We start from the raw sequence: 22,393 nt of genomic DNA on the forward strand, positions 1-22,393 counted from the left end.
CCCGAAACACCAGTAAATGCAAACATAACAAACACACTTTCCCCCGGTAAACATGCTGCATCAGGCTGAGTGGAGTGTACTTCAATAGAGATAATGATATGTTGTTTCCACCAGATGGAGATCATGTATTACAAATTAATGGTGACGTTTACTGGAATCCATGAGCATTTCCTGGTGTGGCCATTATATATCTCGTGTCACTACCAAGGAACATCTTAGCCTCTGTTGATCATTTTAAAATCAAAACCATGACCAAACCAAACAATGACTTTCTCCAACCTCAGCTGCAAAGTAAGTTTCTTTATTTGAATTATATCATTTAAATGCATTTAGTGGGAAAGACCAGCTTTTTTATGTGCTGAGTTTTAAGGCCTGCTGCAAGAGTCATTCATTCGAGCATGCAAACCGGCCTGTGCACTCTAAGGACGAAGCTAATGTCGTTTTTAAACAAATTACAAGTTTTGTTAACTTCAGTGACCACAGAAATGATTGTGTTCATATTTGTTAATCTGAAATGTTGCTAGTTAGTTACAATTTTAGAAAAACAACATGATAAGCAATTGTGACGCGGTGATCAAATTCCTACGCAGGAAGTTCCTGTTATGTGGTTTTATCAACAACAATCCTATCATTTGTGTGTGTATGTAAACAATGACTTTTTAATGTGCATCTTATCAGTTTTGTAAGTGATAACTATTATAAGTAACTGTTTTTATGTCTTATACTTGTAGGTGGCCAGGGCCTACACACCCAGGAGAGCGGGTATGAGACTTTTCTTTCAATTCCTGACCTCAACCTTGTTATTAACATTATGAGTGCAACATGTTAACAGGTTCAAAGGGCTATATTGTCATATTCACAGCTAGGTGGATATGGATTAAACAACAAGTCCCAGGCTCCTCCAACAATGCAACATACATATATATAGGACATAAAACAAAACAATAAAAATGGTGCAAGCTCATGAGTTTAGCAGTCTTATGGCCTGCGTGCATGAATATGCGTTTCTACTTTTGAAGTAATACTGTGCGTTTCTGATTTATATTGACTTTAAAGTGAGACAGAGTCTTTGGAAAATGTAGATCTTATTGGTAAATGTTTTGAATCTGAATATCAGGTTTTCATGATTTCAGGTTATATATATATACTGTTAATAAGTTCTCAGAACCTTAACCCAAGTAAAAGTACAATTATTTTGGTCTTAAAATATTCCACAATAAGTAAAAGCAAAGTAAAATATACTTGAAGTACAGAAAGTAAAATAACTAATTCTGCACACTGACCCATTTCAGAATAATAAAAAGTACAGAAGCATTATCAGCTAAATGTACTGACTGTAAAGTGTCAAAAGTTAAATGACTTGTGAATGGATCTTTTCACAGTATTATATTATTATGGGTATCATGTTATCCTGTTTTTATACATGTAACAGCATTTTATACTGGGTAGACTAGTAGTACAGCATTGCTTTATACCATATCAGCATATATAGTAACTGTGAGTGATGGAGTATGAGTATAAAGTAGTATTAAATGGAAATACTCAAGTAAAGTACAACTATGTCAAAAAAGTACTCAAGTACAATACTTGGGTAAATGTACTTTCCTACACTAAGTCAAAGTCAAAGTCATCTTTATTGTTGATTCCTCTATTTGTGTTACACAGACAGGGGGACCAACATTTGGTTTCTCACCATCTCAGAGATTCATTATATATCTTAATTCTTTTGATTTATTTCCCTTTTTAATACAGTGAGGATGGCCTCTCCTCCAACATGAAGCACACATTCATTGATCATAACAATGGAAGTGTGCCTCTGCCTGTAGCAGATAAGGGCAGCTGTGTGAAACCAATTCCTAAGGAGGAAAGAAGCACAGTTGTCCCATGGTCGCACACCTCAGTGTCTGAGTATGCTACTGGTCCAAAAACACACACTGTGTTTGCTGAAGAAGGGTTCAAAAAACCGCCCACCCAAGCTGTGACGGACAACATCCCAGAAGAGGAAGCTGTCAAGATCGTATCCGGCAAGACAGCCATTACAGAGGAGCATGCAGAGGTAGAAGGAGATGAAAGCTGCACTAAGATGGACTCTGGGGAAATCCCTGAAACACCCAAAGGTCAAACGCTGGTCGGCAGAGAAGGGAGAAGCAAGGGAAGAACTGCTTCAAAGCACTGGAAAGGTAATTACATTTACATTTGTATTCATTTTATATGATTAAAAATGCATTTCTTGAAAATATATTTCAATTTTAGTTATTTTAATTGTATAGAATAATGTGCACATGTATATGCAGTGTTTTTTCAGTGGCTACTTTATCGCGCCTGTACAAAGCATTTTTTTATTTCCTCTGATAGTTTTTATTGAATTAATTGGATATCATGGATATTTCTCATCATTACTCTTATCATTATGTAAATACATAGGCACATACCGTAAAATGTGAAACCTACACCTATTCAAATATTACAGTTAAAAACAACAGCTATTCCATACATTCATTACAAAGACCTCTTAAGGTTTGGGGTTTAGGTTTAGGTATTGTCAGGAATGTGTTACTTCAATTATACGTTTATTAAGAAATGTTTCAAATGTTTACTGTCCTCTCTATTCACTTAGACAAGAGGGTCAGAATATAGAAAACATCTCCGCTTATAATGTAATATAATGCATTACAACACATCCACTAACTGACCGCAATACTAAAACATAGAATAAAATTAACTCCTCTTGTAAACACAATACAAAATACTTTAATAATGTATTACTCTTAACATACTCAATTGTCCTATTAAAGCACTTTAAAGTGCATTTTATTTGTTGGAATGGTCATTTATAAATAGAGTTTAAGTGATTTATTAGACAACACAACTTTATGGCTGTGGCTGTGAGGAAGTATGGTCGTCTTGCAACCGGAAGGTTGTGGGTTCGATCCCAGCCCATGCAGTCAACATGTCGATGTATCCTTGGGCAAGATACTTAACCCTGAGTTGCTCCCGATGGCATGGCCAACGGTGTGTGAATGTGTGTGAATGTTAGGTCCTAGAGTAAGGTACACTGCTCTGTATGAATGGGTGTGAATGGGTGAATGACATGTAGTATGTAAAGCGCTTTGAGGGGTCTTAAAGACTGGATAAAGCGCTATATAAGTACAGTCCATATGGCAGTGGATATTGTTTTGTGTTGCATGTAGTGTTTCTAATAAAGTGTCCACTGAGTGTATACTTGTTATGTGTCTCAGGTATATGCATTCATTTATGAACTGTAATACAACCATTTGATGAGGAAAACTACATTTTTTTTCTCTGTTTTTTTTCAGTGTTACTACTTGTGATTGCATTCATGCCTGTTGGTGTCTCGGAGGGCTCTTCTGGTATGTTGTGAAAAGTGGATTTAGTAATGTAACACTATGTGCAGAGCACTCTTAAATGTATTTCTTTAATTAGGTTTGATTGCATTGAATATGAGCCGAAATATTTTTTATTTGAATGAACATTGAGAACTGCTTTAATGCACAATGTTTTAGACTCATATACTCTCTGACATGGGGCTCATTCTTCAGCAGATCAAGATTGTAAATGTAGAGACATTCACCCCACCGCAGGCAAATGCTATACCTGCAAGGACAAGGACGGATGCAGTAAATTGAAGACAATATATGATTCCCGGGTTTACCTTAATCCCAAAGAGATTTACCAAGGAGACAATACAAAGTTTCCAAGATGCTCTGAAATCTCTCCACCTGGTGATAACTGTACTGTGTGCCTGGACCTGTCTTCTTCCATCAATATCTTCTGCTCAGAGCACATCGGACAAATAAACCTGGTAGAAGGCAATGGAATGTACATTGGCACCATCTCCTTAAAATGTGCGTATACAGTTGTATTAAACATGATCTCTGCTGTTTTCCTAAACATCTAGTTTCACACTGAGGTTTTTTAAGCATCGGGGCTGCATAAACATAATGTTCCAGCAGCATTGAAATAACAATATTACATTTTGCAAAAACTATACAATACATATTGAAAAATATACAATTTAAGAATTGTTAAAACAACAGAAAATAAGGCTTCTGCCAGGTAATTATTTAGCTAACTTAATTAGCCAACTATTCTCTTGCATCTTGTCTTGTCTAATCAGTTTTGTATTTGACTTTTGAGCCAAACGATTGCTGTTTGTTCATTAGCAGTTAAATGACTTTCTTTTCTTCAGGTGTAAAGCTGCAGCCCCCTGGCACAAACTCACAACCAAGTGTCTCACTGTCTAATGTCTCACCAAATCCAAATGTGCATGACAGCACACGTCGCGGATTGATTTCTAACTTTGGTATGTATTTAATCAAAGCACTAAACGTCAATTTAATATTTGTATGGCTAAATTGCATGACTGTGCCCTTTTCCATGTTGTGTAATGTCTTATTTCATTAACCGTATTTCTATGAAGTTAGCCGAGGCAGTCTATGTTTGTAATTCTTTAAAGTGGCTCACCCCTTGACGGATAATACACACCAGTTTTTAGTAACATTAATACGCAGTCCTGCATCAAATCCTACCATAATGGAGATTATAACTTTCAGTTTTGATTGAAACAGTCTTTTTTATTACCAACCGATATAGGCAGCATAGGTTAAGATAGGTAACAACAACCAACAAAGATGTATTTTACTTTGATTTAAATTATTTCTGTTCGGTTATTAACAGTTGAATTGCTTCTTCTTTTCTTTAGGTGAACATTCAACTGTGAATGCACATCTTGGATTGATTTGTAGCTTTGGTATGTATTTAACAATAGCACTGAAGGTCAATTGAATATGGTTGTTGATAAGCTGAATGGCCTGACATGATGATCCAACATGACAGCTATATGTGTTTTTATTTTTCAGGCTTTTTGATCGTGTTGGCAGCGCTGGGGATCTCCTATCATGTAAGTCTGACTCAATATGTTCAATAATCACCCAACTTTCAATAATCATTGAGACTGAATTACATCAAATCGAGTTTCTGCACGAGCCATTGAATATATTTTAGGTCTTACATATTCCAAGTAAAGTCTATTCTACAAAATTCAAAGGATAACAATGTATAATGTTTGTAAATGTAATAAGTCACATTTCGCTTTTTAAATTGCTTTTTTTTCTTTTCTTTTTAGTGCTACAAAAAAAGAGGTAGGTCTGTAAAATATCAAAAAATCTCTAATCTGAGTGTTATAATATTAACTCCAAAAATAAAGGACGCTCAGAGTTGACTGGGAATATTGTTCACTCAACAGATTCACATTTGACACTAAAATCATGTTTTTTTCTTTTCAAATAGGATTTCAATGCGTCAACAGTGAAGAAGTCTGAGGAAAGAGGAAGTGTGTGGACTCACTGGAGGCATTTCTGATGCAACTGATAATGATTTTATTATTCATTTAGCTGTTGATTGTTTTCTTAATAATGGTAATATATAATGGCATTTCATAATAATATATGTTTTGAAGTAGGATACAGTGGAAATACTCAATTGAAGTACAAGTATCTTAACGTGCAATACTTGAGTAAATGTACTTAGTGAATTCCCACCTCTAAAAACTGGTTTCAGTTGTGCTTGCTAGCAATGTAGAAATAAGAGAGCTTTTTGCAAAAATGGCGTAATGCACATGTATCCGCTGTCTTAATAAAAATTGCTTTGAACAGCAAATGGTTCTGTCATTATTTAAAGTTAAAGGAACAAGTGTTTGTGGTGAATTCATTATCTGCAAAGTGACCTGTGGTTCTAGCTGTCAATTAAATAAAGTGGAGTATAAGGTAATAAACATGGGAATAATCAGTAGCCTATAGTACAGGTACTTCTAAGTTGTTATAAACGTGGTCCTATGCAGTTTTCAATAACGTCGCACCTACAGGAAGTAGGCCATACGCCAGCTCTCTCTCTCACACACACACGCATGCACGCACGCACGCACACACACGCACACACACGATGAGAGTTGAACATTAACACACAATGGTGCTTTGACATCTTATCAGTGTCTGGGTCGTACCAACTGGCGGGCAGGTTAAAGGTCGTCTATTGGTTACATTTTTATTTGGGCGATTACAACATCTGTTGAGAAAGGGATGGTTCCGTATAAAACGATATGTTTCTCTTATTAGCAGGTGTTTGGTGTCAAATGTATCCACAGTCGATGAAAAAAATAACCCAAAATCATTTGCACACCCCTGTGTTTTACAACCTGTATTTGAAAGCTCACCTGTTGGCTGTTCTGCTTCCGTGGGGCGTTCAGGTACTCCCCTTCGCCGACAACTTACAAAGACACAAAATGGAGCTGAAACTACCTGGCTGAGGAAAAGTACAGTTGCGCTCAATATTATGCATAAGACGAAGTTTTATTTAAGTCTCTAAGGAAATAATATTAAAATAAGTCGACTGACACCTTGAGGAAAGAGGATTCAAAATGTTCTGGACCTTAATCATCGCCGCTTTAGTGGCAACAGGTAAGTTGGCCTGTTTTTCTTTTTTTGCAAAACAGGGTGGGCCCTCTTCCGTAAAAATTCCCTTGATAAATAGCCGCTCGCAGTGTCGTTATTTTGTGGTAATATCAGTTTTGTCACAGTTTGAGAAAGGGTTCCTATGCATGCAAGGGTTTATTAAATGCTATGTATACGAATGTTGAATACAATTATCAAATGACATATGTTAACCATATAACCACCTGGTGTGACACTTTACTCGAGTACAAGCACGTTTTCTACTCTATGCTTCTTCTTCAAGAAAACAATGTCAGGAGGAGATATTTTACCTCTTACTCCACATCAATTTGACACTTAGGCCTAAAGCCACTTGTTACTTTTTACCTAAAAACACAAGTGACGTGCTTGAATATGATGCTGTACCATAGTAGCCTACTAATACCCTGTAGTAAACATGGTATCTTACATTATCTCCTCATTGAACAACTCAAACATTTATATTACATGCATTTGTTGATTCAAAACAAAATTGTATTTTGATAGGAGCCAGTTTGTATTTTAGTAGCTTTACTTTTGATGGATAGATTTATCAATTAATTAAGTAACATTTTGAATTCAGGATTATTTTACTAAAGTAAATTATCTAAGTATTTCTTCACTTGTAGTTTGTTCTTGTGGGTAGTTGTTTTGTTATACCTAGAATCTCCCTTCACAATTAAAACTGATAATAATTTGTTAGTATTTTATTTGTTGTATGGCAGTACAACATAACTCCAATAAGCATATATACCATTATTTAGTAGATTGGAGCTGCAGAAGATTCGAACAACTTGAAATAATAGAAATAATTAGGATATATTTTCTGGTTGGTGGTCAAAAACCATCGCACTGCCTATCATTTTATGTTTCTCATGCTATATGTGCTATAATGTCGCTGGTTGAGAGAGAAGTCCCAGCAGACAGAAGCCACTACAGCAAAGTGATCACCTCCTGTGAAATATGCCTTGCTGGGAATAATCCGTTTTTTCTTACTGTCAACAATTCCCATGAAAAACAAACCAGAAATGTGATTGTAATACATGTCTTGGCTTTGTAACTACATTGTTTTTAGAGCATCCTAAGTATTCATAGCTTTCATACTTGGATGTAATGGTCAGGCTGAAAAACAGAGGCAGTCTGAGGTGACTCATTACACCCACTCTCAGTGATACTAGCAGTGAGGAAATACTGTTAATCAGATACCACACCCTAGGGGTTTTGTGGAGTAATAAGAAACCATAAATAAATTATCAAATGTCAGTAACATTTTGCTAATAATAATCATTATCTACCAGTCCATCTCTTATTTTTAATTCTCCACTATTTCTTTCTAGAGTCCACCATGGCCATCTCGGTCCAGTGCCCCACCAAGAGATACATCGTCATCCTCTTTCAGGACGTCACCCTTAACTGCAACTACCAGACTACCGCCACTCAGTCTCCTGTTGTCACGTGGAAGTACAAATCATATTGCCGGGACCCCATCCAGGCTGCGTTTAGTCCAAGCAGTGCGGAGAGCATCTTGTCTCAGAACAACCCCAACTATGACCCCAACATCGAGTGTGCCGATTCCCAGAGGACGGTGCGCATAGTGGCGTCCAAACAAAATGCTGCCGTTACCCTCGGTTCAGACTACCAGGGGCGCAAGATCAGCGTCCAGAACAGTAAGTTCATCAAAGTTAACACTTAATATCTCATAGTATACTACAGTATATAGTAAATACCAGGTATACATTTCTTTCACTTTTAATTTATTAAAAGTAATAAGTTGTGATGAATTTAATAAAAGTATTTATTAATTTAACAGAAAAGTTGCAGCGATTAGTCGATCAACAGAAAATCATCTGTCAGCTTTTTTGATAATAATCACTTAATCTTCACATTTTCACAGAAATATATGTTGGTTTGAGTTTCCCTGTTGTGACTTTATATTCAATTGGATGTCTTTGAGGTTTTAGTGTTGGTCAGACATAACAAGACAGAGAGAAAATTGGGCTTTATGAAATTATGACCAATTTTTACATTATGACCAGTCATTATAATGACACAAGTTTAAAGGCTAATGATGACAATTTAAACAGTTTTTAATTAACATACTTCTTCCCTCTCGACAAACAAGCCAAGGTAAGTGATTAAAATACATTTACTCTGTCATTATCTGACTCTGTAAAGCGTGTAAACACTAGTTTTATTACTATGTCAGAGCTTTGTGTGACTTGTCACTATCATACCTGTGTACATCTGCTTGGATATGATGATTCAAATGTGACTAAATTAAGATTCAACATTCAAAGATGTATTTGTCACCGTCCTTTTTGTAAATACGTGCAATTAAATGCGGGGGCAGTAATCTCAAGGGGAACTTAAAAAGAGAAGCTGGTGGATTTATGACGGCCCAGTGTAACGTTCAGGTTGATATTTTGTAATAGGCCGTTGAATCATACCCACCTTGGAGGTAGGCTAATGAGAAAATAATGTATTAATAGGACAGAAATGCTGACATAATGATCTCCTTCTAATTTAATAACTAACATCAGCTTTAAAAGCTATCCAGGGTTATTTATACTGCCACCATGCATGTGAAACATTTCCTTTCTTTATCATAATCACCACTTTGGCACTTTTCAAAGGCTAATCTGCAAAGTCTTAACAGGGCTGAAGGAAGTTAAAAAAACATCAATACTAGTAAAAAAAAACACAATTTACATAACAGCTGCTCAATAAAACACAACAGACATAAAAACAATGAGGTTAGAGTAAGGTTAACACAGTAGCATAGATCTGACAGTTATCAGTCAAGTTGCCAACCTGATCTCTTTATAAGAACTTATTTAAAAGTGTAGGGTTTTATTGACAAAGGCATGATCGCTCTTGGATAAAGTGCAGGTTCACACCATCACTAAACGAAGACCTGGTGCATAGCAGAGCACTTACACATTTTAAGTAGTAATCATTCTCCAAAAAAGTGATCAATTCTTGCTAAACAAACTCAAATATAACCAGTAAAGGGTTAACTAACAGGACACACCTAGGCTGTGAGAGTCTGTTTACAAATGAGCCGCGATCTGATAGGACTAAATGGAGCAGGCTTGTCTGAGCGGGAGATAGCAGGAGGAACTGCTTTAACTCATATGTCAATATTCCAATTACTGTATATTATAGACTATTCTGCACTGTTTCTATTATATTATATTATATTTTATTAACTTGCACTCTTTTATCTGTGTTATTGTGTTGCACTGTTGGAGGAGCTTGTGACCTAAGATTGTCATCGTCATACAAACACTGTAGCTATGCACACATAATAAAAGCCTTGAGACTTGAATAAGTGCACTGTGCTGAAACCACAGATAAACAACGAGCCAGAAAACATGCTTGTGATTTTGATACTCAGCTAACCCCTAGGTCAAAGTTCACAGCTCAGTGACGTAGCAGGGGCCAGAGGACAGAATGAAAAGTATCATGATAATGTACGACAGGCCTTTTATAAAAGCTGTAAATTGGTAACAATCTGCATTCATACTTACTACTACAAACTTATGTATGTAATGCATCATCACATTTCGGTGGGGAAACTGCCAGATCTGCTACTAGGTGAAGAATGAGTTTATTTCAGGCTACATGGAAACTGTAGACATCACATTGTAGAGTGCAGAGGCGTATTATTATTTCTCCCTATCTTCACTCCAAGTCACGATGAAACTGAAAACTGAAAAGATATTTGTCTGTACTTCACACAGCCTGCTTTCAGACGTGTTCTGACTTCTCACACACGCATGCAACCACATTATAATAGTTTGTCTGCATTATGCAATATTTACACATATAAACTCGTGTAGATCAGCATAGCCTTTTTCATTTAAAAATGTGCGTGACATTTATTTATAGTGTGTTTATAAAATACGTTATTCAAAAGATAAATGATTTTGAGCAGTGCATTTTTTATCCTTGTTATATTTATCAAAACACAGGTGAGATGAGAAAAACCGTACGAGTGCATACAAGCTCAATACACTGTCAGTATGGGCATGAGTATATTTTTTATTGTATGTTTTTCTTGTACTAAAGCTGCAATTGAACAAGGATTATATGATCCCATTATTCTATGATTGTAACAATAGAAAAATAATAATACTATAGCCTCTCTAAGACAACAAATCAAACCCATGGACCTATTTTTTTCCTCACAGATGCAGACCTGAACATCGCGCAGACGGCATGGGGCGACAGCGGTGTCTACGTCTGTTCTGTGGTCTCCGCCCAGGACCTTTCCGGAAACGGGGAAGACTACACAGAGCTAATTGTTCTTGGTAAGTTGCATTTGGAGCTCATGTGGTCACATTTGTTTTTTTCCCCTCTCTATACTTCCCCTTATCTTTACTTTCCTCCACCCATGCACACACAAAAAGGTTTTTACTTTATTAAGAGTTTAAAAATAAACATGGCCGTAACTTAGTGACGTATGGGCAGATGTACAGTACCTTCAACAGAGGGGGAATTTGCCACCAGCAGGAAGAGTCTTAAAAGTAATTCGCTCTAGGCAGTAGAAATCTGACCGAGACCACTTTAAAGTAATTGTGGCTTTATCTTTCTTTCACAGAGAGAAAGTCAAATACTACTGACCTGCTGCCTGGTATTGACTTGCTGGTTATGGAAGGTAGTACAAACCCCTTGATATAGCTCAGTCATGTTGTAGTCCCACAGTAGAGGTGTATGACAGAGAGGATAAGCACTAGCTATAGATGAAAAATGAAAGGAAGCATTTCAAACACAACCACCTGGCTGCATTGCTTGAAGTCACTCAGGTTGTGAGTTTGAATTTGAGCAATTAAAGCCTCAGACATACACAACTATTTCTGGCCAAAGGTCATAATCCTAGTTCAAAAAGATTTCGTACAAAGTATGACTCATCTAACCTCAGCGCCCTGCATTCTAACATCCCGTTGTGGGCGAGAATGGTAGAAGGTAATAATGCGGTTAGGCAAACTTAACTGTTCTGCTCGTATGATACTTGACTTACACACAATCTTTCTCTACCTCACACTCCCTCCTTATCTACTTCTGTTTCTCTCTCTCTTTAATATGGCTCACATGTGTGACTTTCTGTAGTTGCCTAGTTGAAACAAAGGTGCATTGAGCACACATTTCCTTATCAGTGTACATGGCAACAGAATATATTACATTCCAACAAAAAGGTTTTCCATTTGAGTTGATTCATTTAAACTGACATTTTGTCCCCCAACCATTACTGTTTGTTTCTTTGCTTTGTGGCATGTGCTGCCTGAACTGACACGCAGAGTGAAATCTTCCCCTCCTGGGCACAACAAAAAACCTGCTTTACCGGTTTCACAACACCTTTGAAAATTACCACCGCAGCCAGCTGGCTTTGTTGATCTGAACACTCAATAACATAAATAAAATCTGTGTTTATACTTACAAACAAGAAGCAACACATCATATCTCATACCAACACAGACAGCTTCCACTTGTTTAACAAAAATCCAACTTTTCTGTTCAAAGAGAAGAGTTCCCATTCCTTTAGTCATTCTCATGTCTTTTTTCTCACAAATTCTGTTGACAAATAATTCTGCAGTTCAGGAAAATATTTTCTTATATGCTGGCTTTATTTGACATGTTAAAGAGGTCCTATCATGCGTTTTGGGTTTTCCCTTTGCTGTAGTGTGATATTTAGGTTTTTGTGGAAGAAAATGGTACTCAAAGGCTAAAATATTTATTTCAAAAAGGATTTAACTCTTTGTCTACTTCCATAACATAGTGAGATCACTATGGAACAACGCTTCTATTGGCTTGTGCTCCAGTGATAGGCGAAGGGGCGGGACAACTCAATGTAGTTGACCCATGCACAGGCAGTATAAAAAAAAAAAAAGAAGCACTTTTTGAGCATTTATAGCATGTATATATCACAGTATAGGCACAACATACAAATATGAACCTTACATTTCGCATAATATGTCCTCTTTAAAGGAGATTTAGTGATGTAAATATTAATATAAATCTATCTAATTTCCCACACAGACTGGCTCCTGGTTGTTTTGGTGGTGTTTGGCTTCTTGCTGCTGCTGCTGCTGATCGGGATCTGCTGGTGTCAGTGCTGTCCGCACACCTGCTGCTGCTACATCAGCTGCCCCTGCTGCCCCGAGCGCTGCTGCTGCCCACGGGCCTGTGAGTACCACATGGAAAGCCAATGAAACTGAACTTCTTGTCCTGCTTTTACAGCAGATCTACTTTTTAAATCCTTTTTGAAATACATATGTCAGCACTTATTCTGAACTTCTCAAACGGTTTTAATGTTCTATGTCTTTCAGTAATGTTCACACACAACTGTGTCCATAAGGTTAAGCTCTCCGATAACATTTAACAATGTCAAACTGTACCAAGCTTGACTTTAACTTTAAACAAGGGCATGTTATGAAGCTGACTTGCATTTTAAACATGCTAAATTGTACAAAAACTAAAGGACAGGCATATCAAATATGATAATTTTAATTTAATTTTTGCAACAATAAACATTTAGTTGTATTTCCCACTATTTCTTAAAGTGGACCCTTAAAATGGCTTTGTCCTTCAGCAGTTACTTATGAGCTATTTCTGCTGTAACATACAGTTATGTTTTATTCCACTCTAACCAGCTGTCCTCTGTTATTTCCCAGTGTACGAGGCAGGAAAAGCAGTGAAGAAAGGTGGAATTCCCATGAGTCAGTATGCTCCCACCCTCTATGCTCGCAGTATGTACGGTCAGCCTGGATACGGTCAGCCTGGTATGCCCATACTTCCTGTCCCCAACGGAGCCGGGTACCCACCTCCCCATAACGGTTACAGTCGTGAATACGATGCCGCTAGCTCTGGTAAGAGTACTTTTAACTTCTCATATAAGAGCGGCTGGTTAGTCATTTCTGTCTGTGTGGGAATTGAGTCAGCAGAAATCACACATTTGAGTTTCATAATGACATAAAATCCCCTAATGTGCGAGTGTGCCAACCTCGGACCGTAGTTATGTGTCTTGTTTTTTTTAAGTTCAGCTTTCTTAAATCTTAATTTAAATGTGTTTGTTGTGTCTTTGCAGTTGGACAGGGCTCCCAGGTGCCTCTGCTGCATGGCCAAGACGGTGGGGGGGACAACAGTGAGTAACGTTTTTCTAGCCCTGCCACCACAAATCCTGCCTACTTATAGATGTTTCCACAAGTCTACTGTTGTAATAATAAGAGGAGTTTCCATGTCTCACCATTGTTGTTTCACTACTAGAATTGTTGAGATGAGTTGCATCCCATTGTTATACTACTTTTCTTTTTAAATAAAAGATTAGGTGGCTTTTTGAAACAGATATGTCGATTATGTTGTCAATATCATCCTGGTATTTTTTTCTGATTTCCCCCAGGATTTATGCACATGAAAGGAAAAACAATGTCTTTTTAAATAGTAAATATATATATATTTATAAACTGTATATATAAAATACTAATGTATTAAAGGGGAATCTGACTCCATTGTGTCCACACCTTGACTGCAGTTATGTTCAAAGCACATTGGTTTAGTGTATCTGCATCAAGCTGCCAATGTTCAAATCTGATTTCCCTTTCTCCTTCTCATCAGCTCGCAGTGGGTATCGTATCCAGGTAGACCCCGATGGTAATGCTACACGTGCCATTTACTATATGGAGAAGGAGCTGGCAAACATGGACCCATCCAGACCCGGAAACTACAACCGCAGTGAGTGACTGATCACTTCCTGCTACTCTGGTCACAGTCACTGTGTACTCATAATACTTCTGGTGAAAGCTGTCAAGAGTTAAGAGGCAGCCACTTAGCCACGGCCAGCGTCTAGTTTAGGATCTGTTGCGGCAAACAAAAGTCTTTCTTTGCTTTGACTTTTCCCTGTAATATACATTTCCTAAACGCCAACATATGGGACTATTTGTCAACCATTAGGACGTCTATTAGACCATATGCTCTAATTTTACTAATGTTTAAAATGCCATCTAGAGAAATTATTAAAATTAGTAGCTCAGGGATCATTTTTTTCCAGCTATCTGTAAAGCCCCTGTCACACTGTCCCGAAATTGACCCCCGATGGACACACGAATATGGAATTGTGAATTTCGCACGAAGATGGCCCCGAACCACACACGAAGGCAACATTTACATTACATTTAAGACATACAACTGCAACGAAAGTAACACAAACAATTATGTTAAAGTATTATGATACTGTACTGATATTTTCCGACTTTGTTCTTTACTTTCTCCGTCTTTATATGTAGAAGATATTACGTTTTCTCCGTCATGTTGTTTCCATAGCAACAACAACTTCCTCGCCTTCAAAATAATATATTATATTATTTTTAGTTTCACAGAACACAAATTGGGTTATTTACATAATATGTTTACATGATTTTGTTGTGCAATAAAACAACCAGATGGACACACGATAAAGGAAATGTTCAAATTCGGCTCTGATCGTAGCAACATCAGGCCATTCGTGAGGGCATCTTAAGCCATCTTTGGCATGCCAAAGATTTTGCCACCGCTCCCGAAGTTGCTGCCGGAGCCTGAGAAACTCCACCGGCGGTCATACGATGGCTTAAGGATGCCCTCACGAATGCCTTACGAAGGGCAAAATGGACACACGAAGTCAACACGAAAATGAACCTTCACAAGGTCCTTCGGCAATGCTTTGTGATGCCAAAGATGTTGCCACCGCTCCCGAAGTTGCTGCCGGAGCCTGAGAAACTCCACCGGCGGTCATACGATGGCTTAAAGGTCACATGTCATGCTTTTCCCGTTATTACCCGTCCCCTTGTGTGTTATGAAGGTTTTTCTGCATATAAACGGTCTGCAGAGTCAAAACCCTCAAAGTACACCCTGTAGCGAGTAAAACTCTAAAACAGAAAATACCTCCCCAAAACGCCTCGTTGGAGAAAGGTCATCATGACGTCATCATCCATTTGATTCTTCCGGTACGTGCTTACGAAAGCACTTCGGAACTAAATGGGCCAATCCGTGGAGCCGTTACATTACGATCGCGGAGCCGTTACGTTAAGCCCCCGCTGATTGGTCCAAATTGACCAATCCACACACACTCAGTGCATGCAGCTCTGCTGATCTCTCCTCCCTGGCTGCAGGCTGATAACAGACAGTTGGGATCGCGCGAAATTCTCTCTGCAGACCCATTCTCACAGCGTTTATCAACCTATAAACCTTTTTCTTACTCAATATCAAGCCACACTTATTGTTTTTATTTCGGGTGTGACTTTGTGTGTGTTCGGGTTGAGTTTGGCTGTGTTTGGCTGTGTATTGCTAAACAAGGAAATCACGGAGGGGGGGGGAGGGGGCGGGGGGAGGAGCTGCAGCGAGCCGTTTAGTGGAGAAAGTGAATACTGCTGAATACACATACTTTACAGAGATGCTGTATGCGAAACCAATGTGAGTTTGGAAAATTGCACAATATTTTTCTATTTTAGTATACCTCAACAATGGAATTATGATCAGTTGAAATTGCCATGACATGTGACCTTTAAGATGCCCTCACGAATGGCCCGATGTTTTTACGATCAGAGCCGAATTTGAACATTTCCTTAATCGTGTGTCCATCGGGTGTCAATTTCGGGACAGTGTGACAGGGGCTTAACATGAGTTTTGTCCTAATGGGACATTAAATGTCTTATCCTTCACCAAAACACCACCATATTCTGTTCTTAAGCAAGGCAAGGCTAGTTTATTTATATAGCAACTTTCAAAATAAGGCAATATAAAGTACTTTACAAAAATAAAAAAAACATAAGGAGCATTACGAGATACGACATCATAAAATGGCATTTCAAAACAATCAAAAAGCAAACCGAATGAAATAAACATAAAACAAGCTAATATAGAATCAAACGGGTATAAAATGCATGAATACAAGTTGCAGTATACGATATGAATACTTCAATTAATAGCATCACCTAACAATTGTCTCTGTTTCCCCTGAAGTGGATAATATGACCGAAGTCAGTTCCCTGCACGACGGCCTGGACCCTCGGGGACACGGGGGTCGCCCCCAGCCTGCACCTCTGGCCACGGTTTACGACAGGGATGAAGCCATGAGCACCATCAGCAGTGTTTCACAGCAAGGCCAGCGCCGCGACAACTACCCGCGTCAAGGTGGAGGGTACATGGGGGACCGTGTGCGTGCCCGCTCCATGGACAACCTCGACGACATCGGGTGGCGCAACGGCCGCGATGACCCCCCGCCCCGCCGCCCAGACGAGTTCAGAGGCAGGAGAGGGTGAGTCTCAATGAGCAACATCTCCTTATTGTCACCAGGACCTGGAGTTCTTTTTATTTACCTTGGTTGAATCTCAGAACATTGGGGTTATAGGGTCTCGCTTGGGTCGCTGAGCTTTGACTCCAAGAATTGAAGACTGTTCACATTTACTTCAAATTGGATATAACGGAGCCAATAAATAAGCTTTTCGCACCAAGCAGAATAATCATTTGAAAAGCAAAACACAATTTGAAATGTTTTGCGGTTCTTGTTTGTGGTCATGTTGTCACCATCCGACCAGTAAAGCTAGCCAAAGCTGATAATAGACATTGGAGTGGAGTGTGTCTCTGTTTCTCTAGATAAGATAATTATCAAGAGCGTGTGAACTAAAACAGGGACGGCCTCCTTTGTTTTTTTTTTTGTTAAAGGCACTGACTTGTGAACACTTGTTTAAACTCTTTTTCTTGTATTTGATCCAGGCTGGATTAGGAAATTATTGTTATGTGTGTTTTGCATGTTTTTCGAATTATTCTCTGTCGTTTTACAGTTTTAAGACTAGTTCCTGGGATTTAAACCAAACCTATCAATAATAGAAGGTATATAGAAAGTAAAGTAACAATGAGGTTTTCAAGTCAGAATCAGTGGTGTATGATTCTGTGTAAAGCAGTGGTTAATGTGAGGTCAAAGACACAATTCTCTTGTTGAAGAGAGGCCCCCTCCCCTGAGTGTGGGCAGGATTAGCTAAATATCTCAGGAACTCTGTCCGGGTGCTGCAAAGTAGGAGGACGGCCCCTCTGCTGCTCCCAGCCAAGAAACTGCACAAACAGTATCAAGGCAACAGGTCTCTGGGGTCATCGCAGTCACTTCATACACGGCTGGTTCAAAGTGAAACACACAGGCACTGTTTCAGGAGCAGGTTTTAACATCTGGGTGATTATTAACATTCAACTGGATATCATTTGGGATTGTGCAATTATTAAAGTAATGTTCAACCATGTTGGCTCTGCTGTGCTGGTACAGGAAGGTTTGTTTCTGGATAGGTAATGTCCAAATTTAGAATACAAGTTCTTATCGTGTTGCAGGTATTACAACCACATATATCTGTTTAAACCATTTAATGATTCCAAATGCGTTAGAGGCTATATTCACAGATTTTTTTCATATAATCAAGTTTCCATTACAGCTGAACAGTCCAAACAGTATTTTATGAATTTCTTTTTCATAATATATTCATATATTTTCCTAGGTGATCCAATGTACCGATCTAATACAGGGGACACACTTTGAGAATTAAGCATAACACCAACAAATGAGCACCTTCCTTAGAGAATGTAATTGTCTTTTAGTTTAAGTAAAGTTTAACTATGTCACATTGAATTGAGTAGCCTTATATAATGCTGCACACATTACACAGTATAGCTTAGCTTTGAGGTGCAGCACAGGTACAGTAGTTGATCTGATTGACGTAGAATCTGCATTAAAGCTAAACCTATGGCACAGTTTAAGCTGGAACGGAGAACACAACACTGAGGTTTAACCTACAGTATATTTAGCTCTAATGGCGGAGCATCATATTTTATACGTTTCTTCCTCCTCTCAATGTGTGCTTTTTTCTGTCTCTCTAGCTCGGATGACGGGTGGAGCAGCAGCGCCCGAAGCGGCAACAACCGCGACATCGAAGACCGCCGGCGCCGTGACTACTCCCCAGAAGACCGTGGGAGAGGACAAGGCGGCGGTGGCTACGGCGGCCTCCCAGGGAGACGCAGTCGCAGCCGTGACGACCTGATGGCCCTGGAGAGAGATCGCCGCCCTGAAGGAAACGCCAGGGGGAGGCGAGAAGATTATGATGACAACTTCCTGCGAGAGGCCATGGAGAGGAAGAAGATGGGCGAGCAGCAGAGGGCGCGCAGCCGGGAGCACCTGGACAGCGAGAGCGACCGCTCGGACCGGGGCAGGGTGCCGCGCGGGCCCCCCCCACTCCCCCAGGTCCCGGCCTCCGGACACCACGGCCGCCGTGACGATTACCCACCGCCTGCACCGCCACCGTACAGTGACGATGAAAGTATGTCATCCTCAAAGAAAAGCAACCTCCGCAAGGTGAGTCACAGCACAACTCTGTACATTCACAAGAAAGCACTGTGAGCTTCAGGATGACTCGGGGGATAGTTTCACATCTTTCAAGTTTATTTTCAAAGCAGATATAACATCGAACTTAACACTGAAACCAGTTTTGGTTGCTTTGATTATTCCTCTTGTTCATATTTTCCATTAAGATGCAATTTCCTAATGTAATTCAAATTGTTTTTGACTTACGTGATGTTTATCTGAGGCTTCAGAGCTACTGAAATCCACTGAATATCCTAATCTAAAGTTACAGTTTATATATTTACAATCCCCTTTTTGTGTTTCCGTGTTGAGCTGTAGTGAGTGGACAGAAATAATACCTTTTTATACTAAAACAACCGTAACTTTTGAAGATATCTACTTGATTTGAATAACTTGGGAAAGCTTAAGCCTCATATTTTTTTGCATGTAAGGTTTTTTTGGGATTTGTCCCCATCACTGATATTGATGAAAGTACATGAGCAGGAGGAAACATTACAACAAGCGAAACGTGTAAACTATAAAGAGGACTTCAACATGTTTTACCTTTTCCTTTTAAGCAGGAGCCACAATCTGTAACGGTGACATTTTTAAAGGCAAAAGGAAAAATGTAGGATTTTTATAATCCAAGTTGGGACTTCTGTGCAGATTCTTAGGCTACAGCTGAAGTCGGTTCATATTTAATTTGATCCTTATCAACAAATCCCAGAAAAACATTAAAAACATTAGATAGGAAAGAGCTTTACAGAGCTTTGACTAAACTGGTATTACTCATACCTGTTTAGTCAAAGCTCTGTAAAGCTCATTCCTATCTAATCTATAAAATCACCAACCTCCAATCAAATTTGGATATTTATTTGTTGTTCCTCATATTTAAATGAGCCTTTTCCTTGTGTTGCAGAATGGAGCTGTGAGCAGGGAGAGCCTTGTGGTGTAAAAACCAACATTAACAGGAGCAACCTGTCCCATGATGGACCAGTTGATCTCTGAGACTGTAAATATGAATACACTGCTAATTTGATGTGCTGATTTTTTGATGTTGCATAATTTACACTAAACTAGAATGCTGAATGTATAAGTATACTTATCAGGGAAGAGGTGCACAGATGATATGTAACGTGCCTTTTCATGTATTACACATTGTGGCTGCCACAAGTGCCTTAGAGTGTACAGAATTTAACTTGCAGATGTGAAAGTCAAGTTGATAAACAATTCTCTGTAAATGTGTTTACATCTTGACGATTAACATGTCCCAATTGGTTTCAACTTTTAACGTTTTTACCTTTTATGTCGTTTCAGTGTACTTATTTAGATTTTTAGGGGTCTATAGATTTTTTTCTGGCTTTTTACTTGTGATAAAATGAATAGTTTTTATAAGAAAAATGATGTACATTTTAAAGGATTTTATTTTATCTGCTTTTTGTTGTGTTTGAGTGAGCTCAATGTATTTAGAAATCTGGAGAACAAAACTGTCTCGGTTAGAATTTGTGTTTCACCTTTTTATTTTTGGTTTTATTTTCTTTACACAATATTTCCCTTTTCTAACCTTCAGTATGTTGTACAGTTAACCAGTAATCCACTCTGAGAACTCAAATGTTTATTGTGATGTGATGAAACCTAATTTTACAATAAAGGTCTTTGCCAGACATTTATTTCACTTGCATAATTGTACCACTAGATGACACCATCACGTAAGTGTGTTATTTAATAGCACAGTTGATCATTGCTGCTGCATGTTAAAATACACTGTGTTTAAGACTATAAACTTTAATTACAGATACATTAAATGGCTCAGGGATTTCTGTATATATCATTTGTTTCATGATATTATCGTCAGTTCCTACTAACATGAGGATTTCTGTGTTCTCTGTTTATGTGTCTCTGAAAAAAAGTACTTGACTACTTCAACTAAAAGTTGTAGAAGGTCTATCACCATGAGCAAGAACAATTAATTCAATTAAGAGGTTAAATCAAAAGTTCTCTGACAACATATCGGCATGCATTTGAATTTTAAACTTTGCAAAAATGGGATTAATTCCAAAGTTATTGACTTGTCTTTATATTTTATTACTGTTTCGACTTCTCTCTCTTACCATATTTTATAGTTTGCCCACTCATATTGTAGTTGCCTCTTTATATGTGATTTGACATGCATCATTACAGTCATTCTTGTATTTAAGGTAGTATTGAACATACTACTGCTCTGTGTGTACAAGAAGCAGAATGATGGTGTGAAAACTGCTTCTGCCCTGTATCACTTTGACCCGAAACAAGATTTCACTACAAGTTACTTAACAGGTAAGAATGCCAATCATTCATGCTTTGTTATTTAACTGTTCAAATGTAATTATATAAAATGCCACTATTTCGTTTTCAGGACTCCCATGATCCTCTGCTTCAGTCATTTTGATCTTTCTCCATGATGGCCGTCTTCTCACGCCATACGTCTGCTGTTGATCAACACCCCGATGTCTCTGACACTAAAGGATGGTTACACAGTCCAAGGTGTGTGCTGATCATCTCCACATTACCACACGCTGTCCGTTGTGACATGCAGCTCGCACAGGGGAAGTCATTTTGAAATATATTGTGTCTCTTTAACTGACGGATGGTTTTCCTGGTGGTTTGAATGTGTTTTCGAACATTGTGGATGACCACATTAGACAGAAGGGTGTGTTCTGCTTCTGCTTTTAGTTTATCCTGTTTCTGCATTTTTCTCACCAAAGGAAGTTTGCAGCTAATAGCAAACTTTCTGTGATTACATTAACACTGACTTTGTTTATACGTATTACACATAACAGCTCAAGCCTACAAAAGAGTCCAGCCAGCCTATGAAGTTGCTGTTTTTAAGAAAGTATATACATTTAGGCATCCCACACAACTCTTTTTTTTTTAATTCATAGAAATAAATAAACATTTAGCATTTCTTATAACATGATCAAAGAATTTCAACGCTAGTGTGGGAATGCATCAATAGATCCAACACAACTGTGTAATTGTCCTTTATGGCACATAATTAAGGCTTGTATCACATCAAATATTTAAAATTATCACTTGAAAAGACAATATCGTCTTTCATGAACTGTAGTGATGCTGATCAGTTTGTTAAAATTGTTCTTAAAAATAAGCATTGCTTTAAAAAGTTTTTGGATAGGTTTTTAGATAGGTTAAAAATGAGATAAATGTAGCAGAAAATTACTGCAATAAACATCCAGCTCTGACATTTTGATCACCAGCAGAGACAGGCTTTATTTCAGTTTCACCACATTCACCATTAATAGAAACCACCATTTTGAGTCCAGTATGTTATCCTTTTTAACACCTTCATACAAGCATTACACACCCAAGCCTCTTCATTATTAAACATTTTAAGTTAAATGAAACACACTTAGTAAGAGGGAGGTAACAGACATGGCACATACAGTCTAAGCAGTTTTGTCAGTGTAATAGTATATACATATTTTTTTTTTCTTGGGACATGGTGGCGCTGTGAGGGACTTTTCAATACTTTATTAACCACAGACTGCTTCCCTCA

At 38.2% G+C, this 22,393-nt stretch overlaps 2 protein-coding genes across 4 annotated transcripts; both read left to right on the plus strand.

Moving 5' to 3' along the window:
• The first annotated feature begins 209 nt into the window (after positions 1-209).
• LOC104962007 (uncharacterized) lies at positions 210-5,660 on the plus strand. 2 transcript variants are annotated; one of them, XM_010790388.1, is made up of 10 exons: positions 210-291; positions 732-762; positions 1,753-2,180; positions 3,318-3,371; positions 3,561-3,866; positions 4,211-4,324; positions 4,724-4,771; positions 4,881-4,921; positions 5,147-5,162; positions 5,311-5,660. In XM_010790388.1, exons 1-10 carry the CDS (start codon positions 249-251, stop codon positions 5,340-5,342), a joined length of 1,113 nt encoding a protein of 370 aa, XP_010788690.1. In that variant the 5' UTR covers positions 210-248; the 3' UTR covers positions 5,343-5,660. The 2 variants fall into 2 exon arrangements, with proteins under 2 accessions (XP_010788690.1, XP_010788691.1); XM_010790389.1 differs by having other exon boundaries at positions 3,564-3,866.
• Positions 5,661-6,266: 606 nt separating this feature from the next.
• On the plus strand, positions 6,267-20,506 carry lsr (lipolysis stimulated lipoprotein receptor). Of its 2 annotated transcripts, XM_010790390.1 has the most exons (11): positions 6,267-6,476; positions 7,826-8,155; positions 10,682-10,801; positions 11,092-11,148; positions 12,528-12,674; positions 13,163-13,357; positions 13,576-13,632; positions 14,103-14,219; positions 16,482-16,776; positions 18,381-18,852; positions 19,760-20,506. In XM_010790390.1, the coding sequence occupies exons 1-11, from the start codon at positions 6,437-6,439 to the stop codon at positions 19,793-19,795; spliced, it is 1,866 nt and encodes a 621-aa protein (XP_010788692.1). In that variant the 5' UTR covers positions 6,267-6,436; the 3' UTR covers positions 19,796-20,506. The 2 variants fall into 2 exon arrangements, with proteins under 2 accessions (XP_010788692.1, XP_010788693.1); XM_010790391.1 differs by lacking the exon at positions 11,092-11,148.
• Positions 20,507-22,393: the final 1,887 nt, after the last annotated feature.

Source organism: Notothenia coriiceps, unplaced genomic scaffold (genome assembly GCF_000735185.1).
Source record: "Notothenia coriiceps isolate Sejong01 unplaced genomic scaffold, NC01 NC01_scaffold00034181, whole genome shotgun sequence".
NCBI lineage: Eukaryota > Metazoa > Chordata > Actinopteri > Perciformes > Nototheniidae > Notothenia > Notothenia coriiceps.